The sequence below is a fragment of the Pan paniscus genome, chromosome 14, assembly GCF_029289425.2.
Source record: "Pan paniscus chromosome 14, NHGRI_mPanPan1-v2.0_pri, whole genome shotgun sequence".
NCBI classification, from domain to species: Eukaryota; Metazoa; Chordata; class Mammalia; order Primates; family Hominidae; genus Pan; species Pan paniscus.
In genome coordinates this window covers 52,347,648-52,371,750 of record NC_073263.2, presented here as the reverse complement: position 1 = coordinate 52,371,750, position 24,103 = coordinate 52,347,648, and the positions used below count along the sequence as shown (strand labels likewise).

The window sequence follows — 24,103 nt, the reverse complement described above, 5'->3', positions numbered from 1 at the left end:
GAAGACGGCAATGTTAGGGAACCTGTATCGTCAGTCTATCTATAAAGCTGCAGTAAAATGTAATTTCCTGTGCTTTTGAGGACAAAGCCATGGGAAAGCAGTGCCATTCTCTCTATACACAGTCCCTTCCGTGGTCTGTGGGCAGGGGGATGTAGGATTCTTTGAATAGCCACTGACTGCCCCCACCCCAGAACATGAGGCAGAACAGTTCCGTTGGCCTACTCTTCCTTTAGTCAGCACTGCCCCCAAATTAAGGGAACACCACAAGAAACAGAACTTTGGTGCTGGGGGGTGTATGTGTGTATGGGGGTGGGGAGCAGGTGGGCAGGCAGGTATATGACAAAGCATTTTAAAGAAACTTTGTTATGCTCTAGCCTATGTTAGAAGCCATATCAGTATCCAGTTTCAAGGAAATAACATGTTAAAAACACAAAGATCCTCAAAAGAGTTTCTAATCAACACAATATGTGCCCCATGTACAAATCTAACTTCTAACTCAGGATGTGTCACTGTTTTAGGAGACAAATCAGAGTTGCTAGTTTAAAACTTCCTACCGTCTAAGACACACAGGAGATGACTTAACCTTAGTGCTCAAATGATCTTTCCTTTCTCCTTGATTAAACCTGCTCTCATGCCAAGGAAGGCTAAACCAGTAACCAGACTCCAAACCCGGTGACAGACCCACAACCCCACGTGTGAAGAATGGAAAAGCTGGAGTATGTGTTTAGTTATTGGAAATGCTTACACTAGTCACCTACCTGATTGAACTGATTGATTTATAAACCAAGAATGGTGTTTTTCCTTGAAAACTTTTACTTCAAACAGCTGCTGTAGACACATATTGAACAAGTAAATGGCTCCTTCTCCTGTTAAGACAAATCTGTCTTTTATTTGTAAGTTTTCACACACACACACAAACACACACACACCCCAAAAGACTATCCAGTATCTCTGACGAATGTTCCTAATATGAACATAAACATACACAGGTCTATTCTAAAAAACTGATTCCAAGGAAAGCTTACAGCTATTATACATAGATGGTAGTTTTCCAGCTCCATAATCCTCACTGGACTTAAACCAAAAAATTAGAAAGTGCAAGTCATTTATCTTAACTAATACAAAGCCTGTCCTTAAATCCTGCATCAGATCAAGAGGGAATATCCATTCCTAAACTATCAAAACACAACAGTTCAGCCATATGACATGAGCTGGCACATGGGTCCCTGCCTCTGGGCAGTGTGTGGCTCTCCCCACACAGGGTCTGACAGGGACCAAGCCACAGGCCAACCCTAAGTGAGAAAGACAGACATGCTTGAAGCCATAGGGAGTGAGCAAAGCTTTATTCAACTGAATGAATTTTTTTTCCTTTCCTTTCTTAACCCAAAAAAAAAAAAAAAGGGAGGAGGCACAAGAGGGTGAAGACTGTGCACATCTGCATGTTTTATCACTTCAACTAATGAAAAAAAATTTTTTTTTTAACCATAGCACAATCTCTGGAGACAAGGATGCTGACTTTAACTCTATCTCCACCATATGCTGGGCACGTGCCCTTGGAGAAGTTACATAAACCTTCCTGTGGCTGTTTCCACATCTGTAAAATGGGGACAATACTGAACCTCCTCATAGGGTTTTCATAAGAATTAAAAAAAAGAACACATGTAAATTTCCTAAACCAATACTTGGCACATAGTAAGAACTCAGCAAATGTTAGCCTTTACTTTCCCACTGCCAATGTAGCAAATAAAAACATTTGTTCCTCTGTTGTCTATGAGCATTTAGATAAAACAGAAATTTTAAAAGAGGGCTGGCTTTCTTCTGTACCTGTACTTTTCTTAAATGCTTTAGAACCTTTACTGCTACCTAAAACTTCTCTTGAAGAAATATTTCTCACGTCAACTTAGTCTGATATATAACTAAGATTTCTAAATATAGCTGACCAATTACAGTCAATTTCATTTTGAAGAAAAGAACACTGGAGAAAGTCAGGAATGTGTTTCTTCTCTTGTTGCTTCTATTTACATGTCTCTATAACAACAAGGCACTACTCAGTGGCCCTCCCATACTTTTACTATTCCGTATTACTGTCACCAGGAGAAACCTCTAATATGGCAAGTATCAGGTGTCTACACAAAACCTTATAAATTAATGGAAAAACAATTACACACAGAGATAAACACTATCACCCATATTACTCAATATTTAGAATACATTTTAATATTTTTGCCTAAAAAATGTGAAGACAAAACTGAAAATGCACTGAATATAAAGTTAAAATAAAATTTTTTCAATAAAATATGAATCCCTTCAATAAACAATGCTTATCATTAAAAAAAAAAAAAGTCCCCTGACGGAGAAAAAAAGTACTACTTTTTGGTCAGAAGAAAATAGGGAAGTATAGCTAAAACTGAACCTAATCAAAATCTTGGCATGTCAAGTAAAAGCCTTCTGTTTTTGTTTTTGTTTTTTTAAATTCTGGTTGTTTATTTTACTTTATAAGATAAAATGAATATAAATGGAGGCTAATGTTGAATAATTAAGAAAAATTGGCTTAAGGAAGCCAAAGAAAATTAATCTGTTTTTAAAGAGAACTCAAACATGCTACTTTTTTGTTTTGCCCGTATTTCTGATGGCTGAACAGTTCTGTGAATTAAAATTATGAGAAGAAATTTTTAAAATGTTTAAGTCAAATGAATTATCTGGGAAGACTAGTAATGTCATCACCTTGTTTTCTTCTCCTCACGGTGCCATCTTAACTTTAAAAGCTATTCAGAAAGAGCAAGGACACAAAGACATAAAAGTGTATATACTCATTAGCCACAACATTTAAGAACATTCAAGTTATGAGAAGAGAACTTACCTGAACAGGGGTTAACCAGTTTTACAAACATTAGCCCATTTTTCATCTTCTTTGAAGCATCTTTTAAATATTCTGAAAATAAACCGTGAATATCTAAAATTAAAACACACAGCTGCTTTGTTGCTCACCTTACTTTACCCTGTTTTCCTTTCTTCTACTTATATGACTTTTGTAAGATTTTTAACTCAATTTATCACTTACAAATTTTGTGATCTTGAGCAAATTACCAATTTCTCTGCAAGTTGCAGTTGAATTTCAGGTAGTTTGAATGTATTTCTATGAGGAATGATGAGAAGCAGGGGTCTAGAATCAGAAGGCCTGGGTGATAATCTTGGCTTAGCCACTTGGATAGCTTTGTCACCCTGGGCAAGGGTCTTAATCTCCTGTCTCAAATGCCATTTATAAACTGACAATAATAGTATACTTGTTTTTCAAAGTATCATATTAGCCAATCTACTGAAAACATTAACGTAATCAAGCAAATAGAAACATGAAATAAATGATAGCTATTATTATGAGTATTATCATTTGTAATTGTTACTATTATGAAGTACAGCATTGTAAACATATTTACCTGAAACCTATATTTTTTACACAACTATCCTTTGCCTAATTTCCCAGTGGGATATTTGGCTTTTTTTTTTTTTTACTACTTTGTGAGGTATCTTTATATGCTAAGGATATCGACTATGTTTTTAATCCTGCTCATAATGATTTTTGCCATATAAAAGATATAAAATCTTCATGTAATCATATTGATCTTTTTCATTATGGTTGTATCCTTTGTATCACACTTAGAAAGACCTTTTCTTAAGATTCTGTGAATTGCCTATATTTTCATTTAATATTTAGAAATTATATTTTTAACCTATCTGGACTATATCTGGGTATAAGATATTAAGAGGAAATCCAATTTAAATATTTTTTTCGAGAAGTTAACCAGTTGTACCAAAACCATCAAGTTTTTATCACATAGATTAAAACATAAAGACCATGACAATTTTATTGGTAACACTCTTCATATATTTTGAGTGGCATATTCATAGAACTCTTAAAATGTTCCTATTACCAAAAAGAACAATGGGGCTCTGATTAGTAAGGGGGCATAGCAACAATTTACCAAAAGAGCAAAAGAGAAAGAATGAAAGAAGGGAGATTTTACTCTCTTTTATTTTTCTATGGCCCCCACTCCCTTTACTCTACTTCAGATCTTCATAAGCTTAAATAGAGCAGACATATTTTAGAAGTTGGCTTACCCATGAATGGTTAAAATACGATCATTTTTTCTTAAACTAATAGTGACATTAAGTATCTACAGAAAAAAAAAATTGAGATTTCTACTTTCCACCAAGATGGAATAACAGGAATTCAATTAACCCTCTGAAACAACAACAACAACAACAACAAAAACCCACAAAACACCAGACAAAATATATGAAACAACTATTCTCAAGGCACTGCACACAAGCCATGCAGGACCGTAGTCCCTGAGAGATGGTAAACAAATGAGATGAGCCCTGTGATTGCCCAGCTTACTGCTTTAAAAGAGCTTCCAGGCCACAGTGCAGAAAGGGAGAACCCAGTAAAGCCTAGCTGACTCGCTGAATTGAAGAGATGATGCTAAGAATTCCAGAGACACCAAGGTGGTTAGGGTTCACAGGTCAGCACACAGGAAAAGAGAGGGCTAAAAAGAAATAAGACCCCAGAGATCTGCAGAGGGTCCTACTTAAGTAGGATCAGTGCATGCATGTGATGAAACTACCCAAAAGCCAGGAGAAAACCCATCTAAACAGATTCGAGGGAGCAGTACCTCATACTTCCTCAGGGTCTTGAATTGTGCCTACTCCCAGACAGACTGTAAAACCTCACAATTCATGGAGCTTTAGGCATAGTACTCAAAAGGGTCCTCAGTAGTAGGGAAGAGTCAGCCCTAACTATTTGCTGGACTGGTCCTACCAAACTAATTATAAAAGCAAGACCTAAAAGTATCCAATTCTTTCAAAGTAACTGTGTCCAAGAATGAAGTTCAAGGATATTTTATAGAAATACAAAATACTCATCACCCAAAAGGACAAAATTCGCAATGTCTGCCATCTAATCAAATACTATGAGGCATTCAAAGAAGCAGAAAAATATGGCCCATAATGAGTAAACAAAATCAATTACTGAAAGAGGGGTATTAATATACAAGATAATAGAATTGATAGACAAAGGCTTTAAAAACAACAATCCTCATGGACAAGTTAATTAGAGACATAGAAGATTGCAAAAAAAATACCTAAATTGAATTTCTAAAGATGAAAAATACACTGGATAAAATTAATAGCTGAAGAAAAGATTAATGAACTTGAAGACACAGTAATAGAAACTATCTAAAATGGGAACACAGAGAAAAAATTGAAGAAAAAAGAGTATTAGTAAACTACGGGACAACTTTATGCATTTTAATATATGTATAACTGGAGTTTCCAAAAGGAGAAGAGGGAACAAAAAAAAAACTTGAAGAAAGTAAGTCTGAAACGTTCCAAATTTGATGAAAGCTACAAATCCAAGAAGCTCAATGAACTCAAAGCATAAGAAACAGGAATAAAACTATACATCACAATAATACTTCGAAATCAGTAATTAAAAGAAAATCTTGGCTGGGCATGGTGGTGCATGCCTGTACTCCAGCACTTTGGGAGGCCAAGGTGGACAGATTGCTTGAGCCCAGGAGTTCAAGACAAGCCTGGGCAACGGGGTGAAACCCTGTCTCTACAAAAAATACACATGTGGTGGCATGTGCCCATAGTCCCAGCTACTCGGGAGGCTAAGGTGGGAGGATCACTTGAGCCCAGGAAGTTAAAGCTGCAGTGAGCTGTGACTGCACCACTGTACTCCAGCCTGGCTGACAGACTGAGACTCTTTCTCTAAAAAAAACACTGTTATTGTTCAATTGTCTATATCTCCCTTCAGTTCTGTCAGTTTTTGGTTCATGTAATTTGGGGCTCTGTCATTGGGTGCATGTATGTTATAATTATGATATCTTCCCAATAGACTGTTATGTGTCTAGTAATAATTTTTATCATAAAGTTGATTTCATGTGATATTAGTATTGCCACTCCAGCTCTCCTTCAGTTACTGTTTGTATTGTATATCTTTTCCCATTCATTTATTTTCAAACTATTTTTGTTGTTAAATTTAAAGTGTGTGTCAGTGTGTCTAGTAGATAGGATATAATTGGGTCAGGAGTTTTCCTCCCTCCATTCTGCCAATCTCTGCCTTTTAATAGAAGTGCTTAGTGCATTTATATTTAATATAATTATGGATAAGGTAGGATAAGGTAGGATTTACATCTGCCATTTAGCTCTGTTTTCTGTATGTCATATTCCTTTGGATTCCCCTATTACTGTCTTATTTTGAGTTAAATAGATGTTTTCTAGGGTACCATTTTTGATACCTTGTTGTTTCTTTTATTTAAAGGAGTTATTTTCTTAGTGGTTATCCTGGGAATTACAATTAGTATCTTAACTCACAATGTAGTTCAGATTAATATTAACTGAGTTTCAAGAGTAGTAAGTTTTCTGCACATATTCCTTTTCCTCTCCTCTCCTTTGTGCTACTGTCATACAAATTACATCTTTACATATTATAAGCCTGTTAACACAGTTCATAATTATTGCTTTATGTAGTTATCTATCACCCAAAAGAGTTACAAAAATATATTTGTGCTTTTATGTTTATTTCTGTGTTTATCTTTACTAGTGCTCTTTATTCTTCTTGTGGATTCAAGTTATCATCTAGCGCCTTATCCTTTCAATCTGAAGGACTCCCTTCATAATTTTTGTGGGACAGGTCTGCTAGTGACACATTCTTTTTTCCTTTATCTGAGAATGTCTTGGTTCCTTCCTAATTTTTGAAAGGTAATTTTAACAGATATAGAATTCTTTGTTGAGACTCTCTTTATTTCAGCACCTTAAATATGTCATCCCACTCACTTCCAGCCACCATGGCTTCTAATGAGAAGTCAGCTGTTAATTTTATTGAGGATCCCTTTTATTTGATGAGTCATTTTTCTTTTACTGCTTTCAAGATTCTCTTTGTCTTTTCACAGTTTGACTATGACACACACACAGGTATGGATCTCCTTGAGTTTATCCTATTTAGAGTTTCCTGCACTCATTAGTTGTGCAGACAAGTATTTTTTAAATCAAATTTGGGAAGTATTTGGCTATTATTTCTTCAAATATTCCTCTTCCACCCTTCTCTTCTCATCTGGGATTCCCATAATGCATATAATAGTAGGCTTGATGGTGTCCTACAGGTCTCTGGGACTAGGTTCAGGTTCAGTTTTCTTTATTCTTTTTCTTTATGTTCCTCACCCTGGATAATCTCAATTGGCCTGTCTTTGAGTTTTCTAATTCTTTCCTCTGCCAGCTCAAATCTGCTGCTGAGCTCACGAGTGAATTTTTCATTTGTTATTATACTTTTCAAATCCAGACTTTAGATCCTTTTACAATTTCTCTATTGATATTCTCTATCTGGTGAAACTTCATTGTCATACTTTCCTTTCATTCTTTAGACATGATGTTCTTTAGTTCTTTGACTATGTTGATAGTAGCTGAATAAAATCTTTGTGGAATAAATCCAACATCTCAGCCCCTTCAGAGACAGGTTTCTATTGACTACTTTCCCTATTGTGTATGGGTCATACTGTCTTGTTTGTGTATGTATGTCTCATGCTTTTTGTTAAAAAAAAAAACAAAACTGAGCACTTCAGATAATAACAAATGTGGCAATTCTGGAAATCAGACTCTCCTCTCCCAACTCCCCAGGATTTGTTGTTGCTGTTTTTTGTAGTTATTGCAGTTGTTGCTGTTTGTTTGTTTAGTGACTTTTCTGGACTAATTCTGTAAAGTCTGTATTTCTTGCGGTGTGCAGCCACTGATGTCTCTGTTTAGTTAGCTTAGTGGTTAGCTGATGCTGTGAACCAATAAGTGATCCAATCTTTGCTGAAGGGTCCTGTGTGTGTGTGTTGAGGCATACCTTCAACAGTTGGGCACTTTAATCTTCTGCCTTAGCTTGTATTTATTGCCTTCTCCGGACCTCATACTCAGTCAGAGGTGAGACACTGAGGCCCTCTCAGGTCCTTCTGAGCATGCACATAGCCCTGCATATGTGTGTAGCCTTCTAATCCTCTAGGAATATGTCAAAAGAGTTTTTTAAAAGCCTCTTATGGACATCTTATTCCTCACATCTTACCCGTAAGTTTTTGGCCAGGTTTTTATTTGCGCAACTGGTATTGACCCCTCAGAAGCTACGATGTTAAACGATTGTCACTGATTGTTTTTGACAAATACCCTGAAGATAGGGCTCTGCGGGAACAGAGCAAGCTCTGAGCTCCAAGGTAGGTCAAATAACAACTATGCCCTGCAAATGAGACTTTTCCAAGGAGCTGTGAGAAAAGTCAAATAGGGACAATGCTCTGGGAATGGGACTTCTTGAGGATCTTCCATCCAGGCCTATCCTAGCCAATGGTTGAAGGCTGTTGGTTTTTACAAGTACCGTGTTTGCAAGACTGCTGGTTTTCAAGGCTATTGTAGAGCTGAGGAGAGGAAATGGGAGTAGTTCAAGTTACAATCCCACAAACCCTGCTGTTCCTAATAAGATTCAGAAGATTTTCTTGAATAAACACTTCTCAAACTATTGGAAGCCTTTGGCTAATCTCAGGGATTCTGAAAAAGTTGCTTTTTGCTATCTTTGCTAGTGTTTTCATTGCTTTTATGGGAGGGTGGATTTACCCTCACTGAACTTTGAAGACTTGGTATGAGAAAAAGGGCTCATTTACTATAATATTTCTGATAAATTCCTTAGTCTATACCTGGTATTAGGCACACAAAATTACTTGTAACTATAAATTAACTCTATCAAAGTTAAAGATTTTCCAAAATCCTGGGTCATTTCATGGACCAGCCTCTCACCCAACAGGTTTGGAGGCTCCACCCTTTTTCTAACTTCTGCTGTCTTTTACTTGCATCTAGCACAGGTGAAGAATAGCTAAATTAATTAGAGAAGAAAACCCTGCTTTTACAGCAATGGGAAAGAATTAGAAAAGAGAGAGGGAGTGTGAGGAAGGGTCATGATCTATAAACCTACTTTTAACTTATGTCTATTTCTTCAATGATGTCAGCATGGAAAGAACATTGGACCCAGAATCAGAAGGGTCCATACTCCAATCTCAGCTCCTCTCCTCACTCAGCAGTGTGACTCTGTGCAAGATACTCAACCTCTCTGTGGTTCGTTGTGTCATCTATAAAATGGGTATAATAATAATTTTACATATTTCTGTTAGATTGAAATGAAATGTATGTGAAAGTGCCTAGAACACATAATAAATAATCAATTAACAATCAGTAACCCTTCCCTCAACTACGTGGAAAAAGTCGAGAACACGTAGGGAATAATAAGATCAAAATATGAAAGTCACGAAATCTAAGCACAGAGTTACATAACGGCTTAACAATTAGTCTTCCAAGAAAATATTAAATTAAAACCAGTGTATCTTGTTTAAAAGCCAGAACACAATGCATTTTATATGTAAAAATCAAGGCAATGTAAAGTACCCAGTAGTGTTTCTGGCACATGAGATATACTCAATAAACATAACATAAATGAATTGTTCAAGTTTAGAAAAAACTCAATAAAAAATTATAAAAGCAAGTTTTGATACTAAAAGAGCCAAATTTCACTTGTCTAGAAAATTGACTCATGTGAGACACCTTCTTCCAAAACTATGCTTTCAACTCTATTTTTAAAAGAGTAGCTATACACTTTGTCTTTTTTACTCTTTTCTCTCATCTGAGAGATGACATAAGTCATGCTGGCTAAAAAAGTATTTTCACAAAAAAAGAAAAAACTCAGACAACTGAGAAGCAGCTATCAGTCTTGCTGGCCATTTTAGGTTTAATAATATGTTAAACTTCCCAATTATCTCAGGCTCTGCCCCTGTGGTTCCTTAAAACTAACTGATTCCAGAGTAGTTATCTCATGGTCTCTATATTCTCTGTAAAGATTCAATTGTATATCCCACCGGTCACCATTAACTCTAGCAGCAAATCTTCCATCTGCTGGGCTTCCACAGGCTAGGCACGGTGGCTCACACTTGTAATCTCAGTATTGTGAAATCAGGCTGAGGCGGGCAGATCACTTGAGGCCAGGAGTTAGAGACCAGCCCGGCCAACATGGTGAAACCCTGTCTCTACTAAAAATACAAAAATTAGCCGGGTGTGGTGGCACATGCCTGTAATCCCAGCTACTTGGGAGGCTGAGGCATGAGAATCGCTTGATAAGAATCACTTGAACCCAGAAGGCAGTTAGAGTGAGCCGAGATCACGCCACTGCACTCCAGCCTGGGCGACAGAGCAAGACTCTGTCAAAACAAAACAAAACAAAACAAAACACCCTCAACAAACAAGGAATCTCTGATTGCTACTTTCCTGACATCTGTACTTTAAAGAAAACATACCAGTGACAAAGAGACAATTGTGTCTAATGAATGTAAAATCAAAAATAACAGCTAATATGTATTGGCCATTTACGGTCTACCAGGCACTGTTTAAGTCCTCTATATTGGTCACATAATAAGTGCTATGTTAATTTCCACTTTTTTGGATGAAAAACCTGCCTGAAGGTCAGAGTGCAAGTCAACTATAGAGCCAGGATTTAAACTCAGTCAACTATTATCCAGAGCCAACGTTTTAAACTATAATACTGTAAAGAAACTCTTAATCTGAAGTCCCACACCTCTTAACTTAAAAAGCACAAACTGCAGCTTGGAAACACAATGATTCTGACATGACTATTCTCCTATGATATAAACATTTAAAATTTTCCCTCTCTTGTCCTGTCCTCCTCATCCTCAAAAACCAGCAGAGTCATCTAACCAGCTGCAATCCAGCTATTGCAATCCAGCCAGTAGACCACACAGCCAGGGGGCAGAAGGAAGAGAAAGGAGGGAGAGCTGTGTATATTCTGTACATAGCTGCATATACTTCTCCCCACCACCCCCAGATATCTGTGACATTATAATGCTGAAAAGTTAGGTTACACAGCACGTATTAATGCACAGACTTAACCATTCCGTATTTTTTAAAGTTAGCCACAAAGTATTGTACAAGCCAAAATGGTACATGATTTTTCATCTACAGACTATATAGTACAGGTTGTTGTACAGTTGGTATGAAGTTATTTATCAGCAGGTTTTTCAAACTTGGCAGCTCTTTCTTATCCCTCTCTTGGTTAAGACAAGTTTTTTCACTGCATTTAAAGTTCAAAGACACAAGACAAGTGATTTTTGCCAATTGTTCTTATGACTTGGAAGCAATGGACACTTGTTCCTGAGCCTCTCTGATTTTTGGCACACAGGAGATAAACTCTGAGAAACATACACCCACTGTTACATGGAGGAGAAAGTACAGACATCAAAGCACCATTTACTTTATTTTTAGATATCATATCAAGGCTATTCAGGTTTCTTAAGAAGATCCAACAGAAAAAAGAAAAAGAGAGATGAGATTATCACTCTCATGCTTATGCAATACGATGTCCTAAATAGGTTCCAGTTCATTTTCTTTAGACTTCAGCCATCAGAATATATTCAGACCCTCCCACTCCCGCTGCCCCGGCACCCTCCTGCCTGTTTGCCAGATACTTCCTTGGAAACACTTTGGTAGGACACAAATACAATGCATGCAAGACAAATCAGCATAATTTTCAAGTAACTTGCAGCTTCCAGGAACACTAATTTCAGTAATAACTATATGCCTTCACTTCCCAAAACATTAGCACTGCTGTCAAAGAGATCTGGGTCATTTTCCTGGCTTTGAAGCTCTTTGTTTCTTCAAAGACTACAAGAGGCAAACCAAGAAAGCAAGAGAGACATGCACCAGGAAAATTATGTGATTACTGAAGTAACAGATTCCTCTAAGTGTAACTTTCTTTTGAAGCTTTGGAGAAAAAAATAAAAATTAGAGGCCGGGCGCAGTGGCTCACGCCTGTAATCCCAGCACTTTGGGAGGTCGAGGCGGGCGGATCACGACGTCAGGAGATCGAGACCATCCTGGTTAACACAGTGAAACCCCGTGTCTACTAAAAATACAAAAAATTAGCTGGGCATGGTGGTGGGTGCCTGTAGTCCCAGCTACTCGGGAGGCTGAGGCAGGAGAATGGCGTGAACCTGGGAGGCGGAGCTTGCAGTGAGCCGAGATCGCGCCACTGCACTCCAGCCTGGGCGACAGAGTGAGACTCTGTCTCTAAATAAATAAATAAATATAAAAATTAGAAACTAGCCTTCAGCAGGACCATAGAAGACAAAATCTCCATTCTTTCAGGGCTGTCCCTATCAACAACCATGTTTCTAGGAACAGCCTGTGCACTGGTAAAGAAGCTAGTAAAAAAATTCAGGTTCACAGCCAACTCAGAGCCACAAAGACCAGCAAACATACTGAGATGGAGCATGGATGGAGCATGAACTATGTGGGAAGCAGGAAAAATTGTGGAGTGCTAGAAAAGACAGACCTGATTGGGGTGACTGACAGCAACCAGGTTTGGTTCCAGGGAAGGAGGTATGTCTGGTCCCCAGTCATCAAACTGAGAGCAGTTTGAGACCAGCCTTTCCTGGTCCTCTGGCCTCTCCCACAGTGGTGAGGTATCATTATTCAGTCAGCAGAGTGGCCTCTGGCACATGCAGGAGTCCTGGAAAAGGACTTGAGAGAGCTGACAGTCTCTGCCACTGGATTTCTATTGTATGTTGACAGATTATTTGACTTCTCTGAGTCTTGGTTTCCTGATATGCAAAATGGTGATAATAAAGCCTGCCTTAACTGCTTCCCAAGGTCATCAAGAGGGTCAAATACAATTATATGAAAGTGTTTTGCAAAGTTATAACAGCTAGAAGTTGCAGGCCTAGAAGCTGGGCTTCCTAAAAATTATACAAACTTTGACTAAATGAAGGCAAGTACAAGTTACAACTAGAACCCAATTCTCCATACAAATAAACCTCTGCTATACCTATATACAAGCCAGTCAAACAGACTACCAGCAACTGAGAAACCCCTAAGATTGGCCATAGGCAAGACAGCTCATGAGTGGCTGAGGTTTCTGGCCAGAGCTCAGAGTCCCACTGGTGAAACGACTTGGTAGCTAGTTCCTCTGCTATCTATCCTGTACCCTTTCCTTCTTCCAGAAAAGCACTCTTTAGCCTCAAGTGCCCACTTTGTCCTCCTCCTCTCCCACCTTGTGCTTACAGCCTGCCCCTCCCTGGCTACAATAGGTGGTGGAGGGTGGGACTGCATGTGACCACAGCAGGACCAGTCAGAAGGCTGTTTTGAAAGGTTTCAAACTGGAACTAAGAGGAGAGACCCCTCCCAGCAGACACTGGGGGGATCTGCAGCTTGGGAATCACGTGAAACCAGTTTTCCACTAAATGCAGGAAGTTAGTTTGAGAAGAGGAAGTTAACACTCAGAGAGGCAGAAACCCTGGACTCCTGCTGCTGCAACACCCTAGGGCCAGATGTCCTATGCTCTCCACCACACCACCACCCCTGCTCCTTCCTGGGAAGATGTGAACCTGCTAAGGAACTCCCAAAGAAGTTCATGTCTGATTTTGTAACACACAACCCAGGTGCACTGACCCCACATTAAAAAATGGCAATTTCCATACTAAGGCAGACTCACAGGCTATTCAAACCAGTATCCAGTTTCAGGAAAGCACACCAAGGGATGTTTGCAGGAGGCTATGGTTGTCCTCAAAAATGTAACCTGCTTTGAATGACTTTTGAAACATCCTAGTTTGCCATTGGGTCCAATACAGCTCTGTAAATGTATCTTTACCTCTTTTGCACCTATTTGTATTTTCAATCTTTATCCACTTTCAAAGATAACCCATTCCAAATATGTACTGTCTACTGTCTGAAGCAATAAGTATTACACCTCTTCAATGTTCAAAGCCTAAAATACAAATTCTCTTTGTCAACTTGTTTCATATCACTGTGTGAGTTTCTGTCCTTATCAAAATTAAGAGGAAAAAAACAGCCCCTACCTCTATTAAATCAACTGAACTGTCTTTCTCCAATTTTATGTAGAACAGCACCATATAAACTTTTATGTAACCCCAATCTCCCTGAGTGTTTTAGTGTTACATTAAATAAGTAGTAAGGGTAAACAATGAAATAAAGGCAAAAATAGAAAAATAAGAAAAAAAAATTTAAGAAGATTGGAATTCATTTTGTAATGTAAACAACATGAAAAAACTGGAAAGAAATATCTCCAAAATTTTTATTTTGGGTGAGGATGATGGACAAATTATTTTATTCTTTATTTTTTCCCCATATTACTAGAATTTCTATACTGGGTAAGTATTATTATTCTAATTATTTAAAGTTATCAAAAAAAAAAAACCACTGTGAGAAAAACGTGTAAATGTAGAGTTAACTGGTCAAAAGAAGGTTAAAAGGCAACAACAATAACAAAAAATCTTTAAAAACAATCAGGCAAAGGTAGCCAATCATGCAGGAGAGCCTTACCAAATGTTGAGACCTAGGCCCTCGGAGGAGTAAGCCAGCCTCCAGCTTAGCTGTTTCGGGGACAGATAATGAAACAGGGACTAGAACATGCAGCCCCAAATCCCTTACATCCCCTTGCCACGGGGTGGCCCATTCTGCTTTAGCAAACAGTCATCCTTAGACAAGGAAGTCATAAAGGTAGCTCTGAACAAAGGCCTGGAAATCCTACGTGACATGCTCTACTGTTTGGAGGTTGTGCTCTGAAGCTGAAGGCTGAGGTGCCCACACTGAGAAGCGAAATGGCCACTCAGGGAAAACACACCTGGACTCTCTCTAGCTCCTGGCATGTATTAGGTGTTCAATACATATTTATATAAAAATGGCACTTAAATGAATAATCATGATGAAATGTGTAGGTGGTCAAAGAGGTACCACGAACCTGGGCAGTAACAAGAGGAGAGACCCATGGGAAGGCTTCCTGGTAGAGGTGATACTTGAGCTGGGTTTAAAGGATAAGTAGGAATTTGCCAGGTAGATAAAGTGAAGAGCAGGCAGGATTCCAGGCAGACACAAAGTCAAGACGGAGAAGCTGAGCTGGAGCAAATGGCTTAGCTTTGTGGAAAATAAAGTTGAATGGAACCTTGAGGAAAGGGTAGAATTTGGATAGAAGTAGAAGGGGAGGAAAAAGCAGAATAAGCAAAGACATTGCAGGAAGAAATGGAATGTGAGACTTTTATTCGTTCAGTAAATATTTATTGAAATATCTACTCTGTCCCAGGCCCAGGGCTAAAAGCTTGAGGTGTAAGAAAGCTTATGAGTAACTCAAACCACAGATAACAACCCCATGAGACTGGTACTGTTCTCCCCACTGTGGAGATGACAAAAGTGAGGCTTTATAGTGAGGAGGTAAACCACCCAATGACACAGAGCTAATAAATAGCATAAATCTAGCTTTTAAGTCTGTGTTATTATAGCCAGGCTTTGGAGCACACTGACTGAGTTGTTTGTTTTTTAAAATCACAGTTAAAGCTCAGAGGATGTGGGAGAATCCATGCAGTCCCTATTCTGTTATTCAAATAAAAAATCATGAACACAGCTTGCTTTCCTTTTATGAATTTTTTTCTGACCTGGAGGATAAATATGTGGGAGTCATGAGTTCTTACTTATAAATGTCCCAAGTATTTTGGAACAGTTACTAAAGGGACAAGATCAGACTCTGGAAACAGCCTGATTACACCAACTGGCAACTGAAGTCCATCCACTTCAGAACGTGCTCAGATAGATAGCAAGGGGAGCAGATCCAGTGGCCATCTGAGAAAGGTCAGTCGGGTCCCACCGAAACACATTTTGCAAAAACAAAGCCAGACTGAGATTCGTGTGGAAAATGTTAAACACGCTCTATGCTGGAAAACTCTGAGACTCCTACATTGCTGACTGCCTGCAGTAGACTATTCGGTAAATGACACATCTTCCAAAAAGCTGAGCTTAATTATTCCGAGGTTGTCTAAAATCAGCACTTGAATTGGCCAGGTTCTCTATCACGTGCCAAGTGAAGTTCATCTCTTCTGAAAATAAGGAAGCTTTCGGCCCTCACGTATATTTCTAAACACAAACATATACATACATACCGTTTTGACAAAGAACAAAAATCCTGCTTAACTTTTTCTTCTGAGATTAACCATGAGCCATTAGGTAAAGAAGGGAAAAGAGTGTTTTTTAGTGTCACTGAAAAGTCAATTAAATCTATAGTAGGTCTTCCTTTGCCATACACTTTAAACCTTTACTTTTTTTCCTCCCCCAAAACAAGAGGCATTTCTTTGGACTTATAAAAAGCTACAATTATGCCAGTTGGTGGACCAAAAAAAAAAAAAAAAAAAAAATCTTCAAGACTGTAATCAGAAATAACATTAATATAAATTTTCTCCATCATTAAATAAGAAAATTAGTTTTTTCTTTTAAATTTAGTTTATTTTTTAAATCCTTTAATTAGAACATAGTTCTAATGCAGGAATTTATACAATCCTTCCACATCTATTTTTGCATTCCAATTGGAAAGATAGCTCTGGTATAATCATTTGTGATTATCATGATGCCTCACATAAAAAGCTGTTATTGTATTTGAAATGTCTAAGGTAGACAGGGATTCTTATCTCCCAAAAAGCAACCCATCCTCTACCTCCATGAAACTGCTTTCTGTGGAGAAATAAATAATAAGTGCAATCCTTCCTAAAATACTTTTTAACATGTATATTCATGAAATAAAGGGGGATAACTTTATTGCAAAACTTGTCTCTAACTGAAAATTCGAGTTGAGGTGCAGTTTCACCTCAGGACTGTTTAATCAGGGGGCTGATTAAGGAATATTTTAATCAGCCTAAGTGAACCCAAATGAGTTTTGTTTTAACAGGCCTGAAATGATTTTTCTTCTTTTTTTTTTTTTTCAATACACAATGTTAGGGTTTCCCAATTAACATTTCCTTGGAGATGAACCCAATTAATTGTTCAGCCCCCAACAGCAATAAATGCAGTCTTCTAAACACAATGAATCAGGTGACCTCTCACACCTGGGTACATCCCAACTTAGTAGCATTAACAAGAAAAATGGACTTAAGAAAAACATTAAAAATATGACTCAAACATTTACTTTTAGGGCAGAAAAAGAGGGATGGAAACTTATACTACTTTCCAAAAAGTAAAGATGTTAATGGCCTCTTATAGAAATTAAAACTGCAAACAGGCTAGTATTCCCAGGCCATTTTACAGAAACATTTAAGACCATCCCAAACTAAAAGAAATGCTTGCCTTGCTGAAATGGGAAATGGTTCTGTCTTCACCAGCCTATGAAAACCAACGTCCCAAGTCTGCATATCTCACAGTATCTCTTCCAAGTTCCAGATTTGTTTATCTGAGATAGCCAGCTTCTCCAAACAAACTGAAAACTAGAGGCAAAGATACCTAAATCAAACATTTAAATATGTCCTTCAAGATATAACACAGTGCTGTGGCAGGCAACTCGATGAACAGCATGAATTAAATGTTGGAAAAAAGTATCATTGCAAGGTTAGGCATCTTTACCCTTGTCTCACGGATAAATCCCTTTAAAGTTCTGTTGGCCTGTGGGTTCATGTGCTCACTTTTCAGTACACAAAGTAAGTTCTTCAGATCCCAAGTTTTCTAAAACCGAATACAAGCCGCCTCCGCCAAATACTTTTGAAAAATGTTTAATAATCTTTGTTTTCTTTATTAAGGGCCCAGCTTTACTGGAGTATGGTGCTCCCTCAGCCAAGGGCATATCGTTTCCAACTCCCGAATGGGTAACTAAGCAGGCTGATTTCTCATCTTCTGGAAAAGAAGACAACTACATCTGGGAAGATGAGCCTCACACTCTGCGCTTACATGCACTTCCTTGACCATATAAATTCTGGCCCAGCACAAAGAGGGCCAAACATGAGGCTTGTCATTCTTATATCCCAATCTAGTTCCCAAGGTCTTTACTGCAGTGGTTCCTGGGGTGGGGGCAGTGGTTTCCGGACCAGCAGCATCAGTATCTCTTGGGAACTTGTTACCAATGCACATTCTCTGGCCCCAGCCCAGGACCTACTGAACCAGCACCTCTGGGAACTGAGGCCCAGCTCCCCAGGTAAATGATGCCCTCAAGTTTGAGAACTAGTGTTGCACTGCAGTCGCTGTCAAACCTTGTTGTACCCTCAGAGCCTGCAGGTGGCGCTAAAGGCCAGAAGGAAGAATTGCAGGAGCTGGTAGCTCAAGTTTTTAACTGTTAAGAGTTCCTGCCCCCCTGACCACACAGCTCTTTCTAGCAGTCCCAACAGCTGCTCAGCCTCCCCCAATGCCTTAAAAGGTCACAGTAGATCTCAGCTCTGAACAGAAACTCAACTGAAACTCTTCCCACAACCCAGCAGTAGATATATTAAAACCTACAATTTTCAGGGATACAATCAATATTTAATTCTTTTGAGGGTTTTGTGTTTAATACAAGGACACAAACACACGTATAAAATGACGATGTCAATACTGATTAAACAGAACAACAAAATAAGAAGCTCAAATTATCATCAGCTATTGTGTATATCTGAAATAACAATAATGCACTTGATTCTGAAAGAATGATTAGAGTTCCTACTCTGAAAATCTAATTGTCTTGATGTGACGAAGTGAGAAGAAAGGATGATTTTTCTAATGAAAAGCATGTATACGGGTAGCCCTTTGCGAGATTCTGTCAAAACCCTGAATTTTGCATTAGCTGTTTTACCACCCAAACGTTTTTACTGAGGATGTGCAGCAATGGGAACTCTCATACACTGCTTGTGGGAATATAAATCAGTATAACCACTTTGGAAAACCATTTAACATTGTCAACTACAGCTCTACACACAAGTACTAGAACCAGCCATTCCACTCCACGGTATACACCCTAGAGATATGAGTGCCCATGTCTACCAAAAGCCGCCTAAAGGAATGCTCTGAGAAGTGTAACTTGTAATAGTTGCAAACTGGAAACAACCCAAATGTCCATCCACAGTAGAGATACATAGTATGGATACTCATACAATTAAACAGAAGCAGCAATGAAAAAACTAACCAACCAACCAAACAACTGCTACAACATGAATGAATTTCACAACAAGGATGAATCTTTCAGAGTGAAAGAAGCCAGACACAAAGGGGTACACTCTTATTCAAACAGGCAAAACTAATCTCTGGTGACAGAGGTCAGCATAGAGGTTCCTGGGGCTATCTAGGAACAGGCATGAGGCGTTATTGGAAACAGACTACATCTTGAACTGGGGGATGGTTACTAGGGTGGTGTATACGCATGAAAAGTTCAGTGAGTTGCATACTTAAAATCCGTACACTTTATGTATGTTTTATTTTTAGAGGCAAAAAATATTATTGACAGCCTGTCATGTAAACATTTTCAATAACCATCATAAAACTCTAAATTCCTGGGAAAGAATATTGTTATCAGAGTATATTTACTGCAACAAACACTGCATTTGCTGAGCTAAACTCAAAACTTAATACAGGGAACAGGAGATGTTCCTTTTTTCCAATGTTACATATATAAAAAGACCAAACCTTTCTGGCTTGCACTCCCTAGGCCAAATTCCTTTAACTGTGTCATTTAATCGGTCCTTCCTTGTGTGGCACTGGCTGTCCACTGTCCCAAGCCCTCGCATGTCCTGGATGGCCGGTCATCATCCACACGGGGGCTGAAAGGCCCGGCTCCAGCACTCCTGTGGTCATCATCCTGCTGAATCGCTTTGAACTACCCTTGGCCTAACCGCGACTCCCATCCCGCTTCCCTCCTGCCTCGCCACTGCAGGCCTGTCCCTTTGCTTTCTTAAAACTGCGCACCGTCTGAGGCCACTTCGAGCCTACTAGATCCCTGGTTCCGACCCAGTAGGATCACAGAAGCAGGGCCAGCTGCCAGGTAGGGGACACCAAGGGCAGAAACCTCCGGGGCCCGCAGCGCACCGGTGACCGCGAACCCGCGTGGCTCCCCTCAGGCTGAGTCGGCTTCCACCCTCCCACCCGAGCCACCGGGGATCAGGGCCCGGGAAACACGCTCGGTCCTTTTCGGCGCTTCCGGGTTTGAAAACCGCGGCTTGCTATGACGTGTGACCAAAATGCGGGGCCAGCTGTCCCAGAGAGAATCCCATCCCGCGCCGGGCCGGGTAGTGGGAGCCACCGGGGTGGGGGGCGGCGCGCCCGGGGTCGCGGGCCGCTCCGCCAGTTCTTGGGCCGCCCCCGCCGCCCGGGCGCGCGTGTTTACCTGGAACCAGGAACACGTGCTGCCGGGCGCCAACCCCTTCCCCGCAGTCCACGCCAGCGGCCATGCCGCCCGCCTCTTCCGGGGCGCCGCAGGCTCAGCGCCGCGGGCCTCAGTCTCCCAGCCCCGCCGAAAATGGCGGGAGAAGGGTCTGTTCCGGGTGGCGCGGCGCGCTGAGGGACCGGCAGCGCCCGGGAGGAGGCCCAGGGACCGAGTTTCGTTTCGTTTCCGAGACCAGCCTGCTGCTCGTGTTACGTTTTTAAATTTAGCGCCAGGCGAGGGGCTCTGAATGCCAGCCCGTGGCCGCAGGCAACGGGAAGGGGCCGCGGCCTCTCCCTCGCGGCTCCGCTAGTGGTAGGTGCTCATCGCGCGCCGCAGGGCGCCGAGTGACGCGGAGCGGGGCGGGGTCGCCGGGGCCCCGCGCTCTGTGGCTGCACCCAGCGGCCCTCCATGGTCTAGCCAGCGGGCTAGGATTGGGTCTGCGGGGTGTGTGCCCGGACAACGGGTGACGCCCGCCACACCCCCGGGGCCGGGGGACTCACCTGGAGCTAGTCCGTGTTAAGGACAATAGCAGTCACATCGGAATCCGAATGCAACTCTTAGCCATGGTCCTCAATTATTTGTGAATATATATTGGTCATCAGTTGCATTCTATGTTGCTATTGATGTGAGAATATGTGTGCATTGTGAGCTATAAGGGATGTCCTCAATTTGGACTCCGTCCTCATCACTAAAAGAGGTGCACAGTTTTGGGCTCAGAATATGAATTTGTTGTTTTGGAGAACGCTGTATACTGAGTTAAAAACTTAGACATTTATTTAAAAAGTGATGTTTAAAAAGTTAGAGCCATGAAATTTGGGGATTTAAACTTTTAAAAATAACATTTTAATTGAAAAGTGCTGTTTGGTACATGGTTTTTAAGAAGAAAGTACATATTCCTTTCATACTTTAGAGAAAAGCACGGGCCAGGCGCAGTGGCTCAGGCCTGTAATCCCAGCACTTTGGGAGGCCGAGGCGGGCGGATCGCCTGAGGTCAGGAGCTGGAGACCAGCCTGACCAACAAGGTGAAACTCCGTCTCTACTGAAAATACAAAAATTAGCTGGGTGCGGTGGTGCACATCTGTAATCCCAGCTACTACGGAGGCTGAGGCACAAGAATCACTTGAACCCAGGAGATGGAGGTTGCAGTGAACCGAGATCCCACCACTGCACTCTGGCCTGGGCTACAGAGCTGGACTCTGTCAAAAAAACAAAAACAAAAAAATCCACAAAAACCTATTTTTTTTTTTTTTAAAGAAAAGCATGATGTATCTCTTTTATCCCAGATCCCAGGGGTAACTGTTAACATTTCTTCTCTATTCTTGCAGAATTTTTCCATGCAAAAACAAGTTAATGTCTTATTTTTGCACAATTGAAAGAATAATATACATAACTCATGCACTTTGCTTTTCATGTTTAATCTTGAAGATAGTTAAATTTAGCAGCACTAAATTTATCTCGGCCCTCTGAAAAGGTTTTTAACTTCAAACCTGTTTCCCATGGGGTGAGACCAATACAGCTGCAGTTGATTGCAGGACACAGCTGGTGGAGAAGAGGCCTTTCTGGCTGAGGAAAGGCGCCTCTTGCCAGTTTTGGGGCAAGGAGCAGCAGATTGGTACTGCTCTGATCTTCCCTCTCCCCCAAAACGACTGTAGAAGATGCTGTGGTGTATAGCACAAATCCCCAGGCACACCATCGTCTTACTAACAGCTACAGGAGCACCCCATTATTCCTGTAGGATGGGATCCAAAACCCGCAGTGAAGGCCTAAAACCGCAAATAGTACCAAACCCTAATATACTGTTTTTTCCTTTGCATGTATATCTGTGATAAAGTTTAATTTGAAAATTAGGCCCAGTAAGAGATGAACAACAATAATAATAAAATAGAACAATTCTCACAGTATGCCAGCATCACTACTCTTGCAGCTACTAAGTGACTCATAAGGAGGGGACCTTCTGCAGTGTGGATCCGCTGGACAAAGGTAGAATTCAGGTCCTTTGCAGGACGAAGCTGGATGGTGCAAGATTTCTTCACACCACTCAGAACACCGTACAATTTAAAACTTACGAATTGTTTCTGGAATTTTTCATGTAATATTTTTGGACCAAGTTCGACTGGGGTAACTGACACCTTGGAAAGTGAAACTTCGAATAGGGGGAGCTACTGTACATGAGAAATGTTACCCATGATTCCCTTGCTCAGACATACATACCTGTTTCATTTTTCTCTGATCCTTTCTAGCCCTTGGCTGTATTAATGTATATTTTTGTGGTTGTTGTCACAATTTAGACTGTTTTGTCTGCTTTTCTCACTTAACATTGTCATAAGCATGTGCCCCTTCATATCGAGAAGTATCATTGTTAATGAAGGCATGATATTTAACACAGCTGGTGTACTAGGGTTAGTTATCCATTCCCTAGTGTGCAGTATTTAGGTTATTTCAAACTGTTATTATAAATAATGCTACAATGTGTATTGTATATGGGCTATGTATACAGCAGTTTGACACAGTGATTGGTGTACATATACAAACAGATGCTTTGTATCTAAAGAAAAAAATTTAGATGCAGGAAATTATTTTTAGCAGAATACCATGTAGGTAAATTTAAAAGGCACAAAGAACAACACGATGTAATTTACAAGGATACATGCATATTTAAGGCCATGTCAAGCACATAAAGAAATGGGTGTCTTTACATACATGTGGCCAACAAACATATGAAAAAAGTTCAACATCACTGATCATTAGAGAAATGGAAATCAAAACCACAATGATATACCATCTCATGGCAGTCAAAATGGTGGTTATTAAAAAGTCAAGAAACAACAGATGAGGCCGGGCACGGTGGATCACGCCTGTAATCCCAGCACTTTGGGAGGCCGAGGTGGGCGGATCACCTGAGGTCAGGAGTTCAAGACCAGCCTGACCAACATGGAGAAACCCCATCTCTACTAAAAATACAAAAAATATTAGCCAGGCGTGGTGGCGCGTGTCTGTAATCCCAGCTACTCGGGAGGCTGAGGCAGGAGAATTGCTTGAACCTGGGAGGCAGAGGTTGCAGTGAACCAAGATCGCGCTATTGCACTCCAGCCTGGGCAACGAGAGCAAAACTCCGTCTCAAAAAAAAAAAAAAAAAAAAAGAAAGAAAAAAAAAGAAACAACAGATACTGGCAAGACTGGGGAGAAATAGGAACTCTTTTACACTGTTGGTGGGAATGTAAATTAGTTCAACCATTGTGGAAGACAGTGTGGTGATTCCTCAAAGATTTAGAGCTGGAAATACCATTTGACCCAGCGATCCCATTACTGGGTATATACCTAAAGGAATATAAATCATTTTCTTATAAAGATACATGCATGTGTATGTTCATTGCAGCACTATTCACAATAGCAAAGACATGGAATCAACCCAAATGCCCATCGATGATAGACTGGATAAAGAAAATGTACATATACACCACAGAATACCATGCAGCCATAAAAAGGAATGAGATCATGTCCTTTGCAGAGACATGGATGAAGCTGGAGGTCATTATCCTCAGCAAACGAATGCAGACGCAGAAAACCAAACACCGCATGTTCTAACTTATAAGTGGGAGCTGAACAATGAGAACACATGGACACAGGGAGGGGAACAACACACACTGGGGCCTGTAAGCGGAGGGTGGTCGGGGAGGAGATCATTAGAGAAAAGAGCTAATGCATACTGAGTTTAATGCTTAGGTGATGGGGTGATAAGTGAAGCAAACTGCCATGGCACACGTTTACCTATGGAACAAACCTGCACATCCTGTACATATACTCTGGGACTTAAATAAAATATGGGTGTCTTTAATATGGAGAGGAATGGGAGAAAGCATGGGTAAGGAA

General features: G+C 40.2%; 1 protein-coding gene and 1 long non-coding RNA gene across 11 annotated transcripts in view; one reads left to right on the top strand and one right to left on the bottom strand.

The window, feature by feature from the left end:
- RNASEH2B (ribonuclease H2 subunit B) overlaps positions 1–23,676 on the bottom strand; it is a 63,768-nt gene extending 40,092 nt beyond the window's left edge. For 2 of the 9 annotated variants that reach the window (XM_034936735.3, XM_034936743.3), the window contains exons 1-3: positions 20,195–23,672; positions 2,861–2,932; positions 759–866 (exon numbers count right to left, since the gene is read on the bottom strand). In XM_034936735.3, coding sequence (XP_034792626.1) covers positions 759–866; positions 2,861–2,932; positions 20,195–20,258 — 244 coding nt within the window. In that variant the 5' untranslated portion in view covers positions 20,259–23,672. The other 7 variants (XM_034936737.3, XM_034936738.3, XM_063595772.1 and 4 more) reach the window with 7 other exon arrangements.
- The window catches only part of LOC103784673 (uncharacterized), a 31,363-nt gene continuing 26,747 nt past the window's right edge, over positions 19,488–24,103 (top strand). Inside the window, exon 1 of one of the 2 annotated variants that reach the window (XR_008620636.2) lies at positions 19,488–19,852. This is a non-coding gene — a long non-coding RNA (uncharacterized LOC103784673). The remainder of the gene's footprint in view (positions 19,853–24,103) is intronic. The other variant, XR_010109616.1, reaches the window with a different exon arrangement.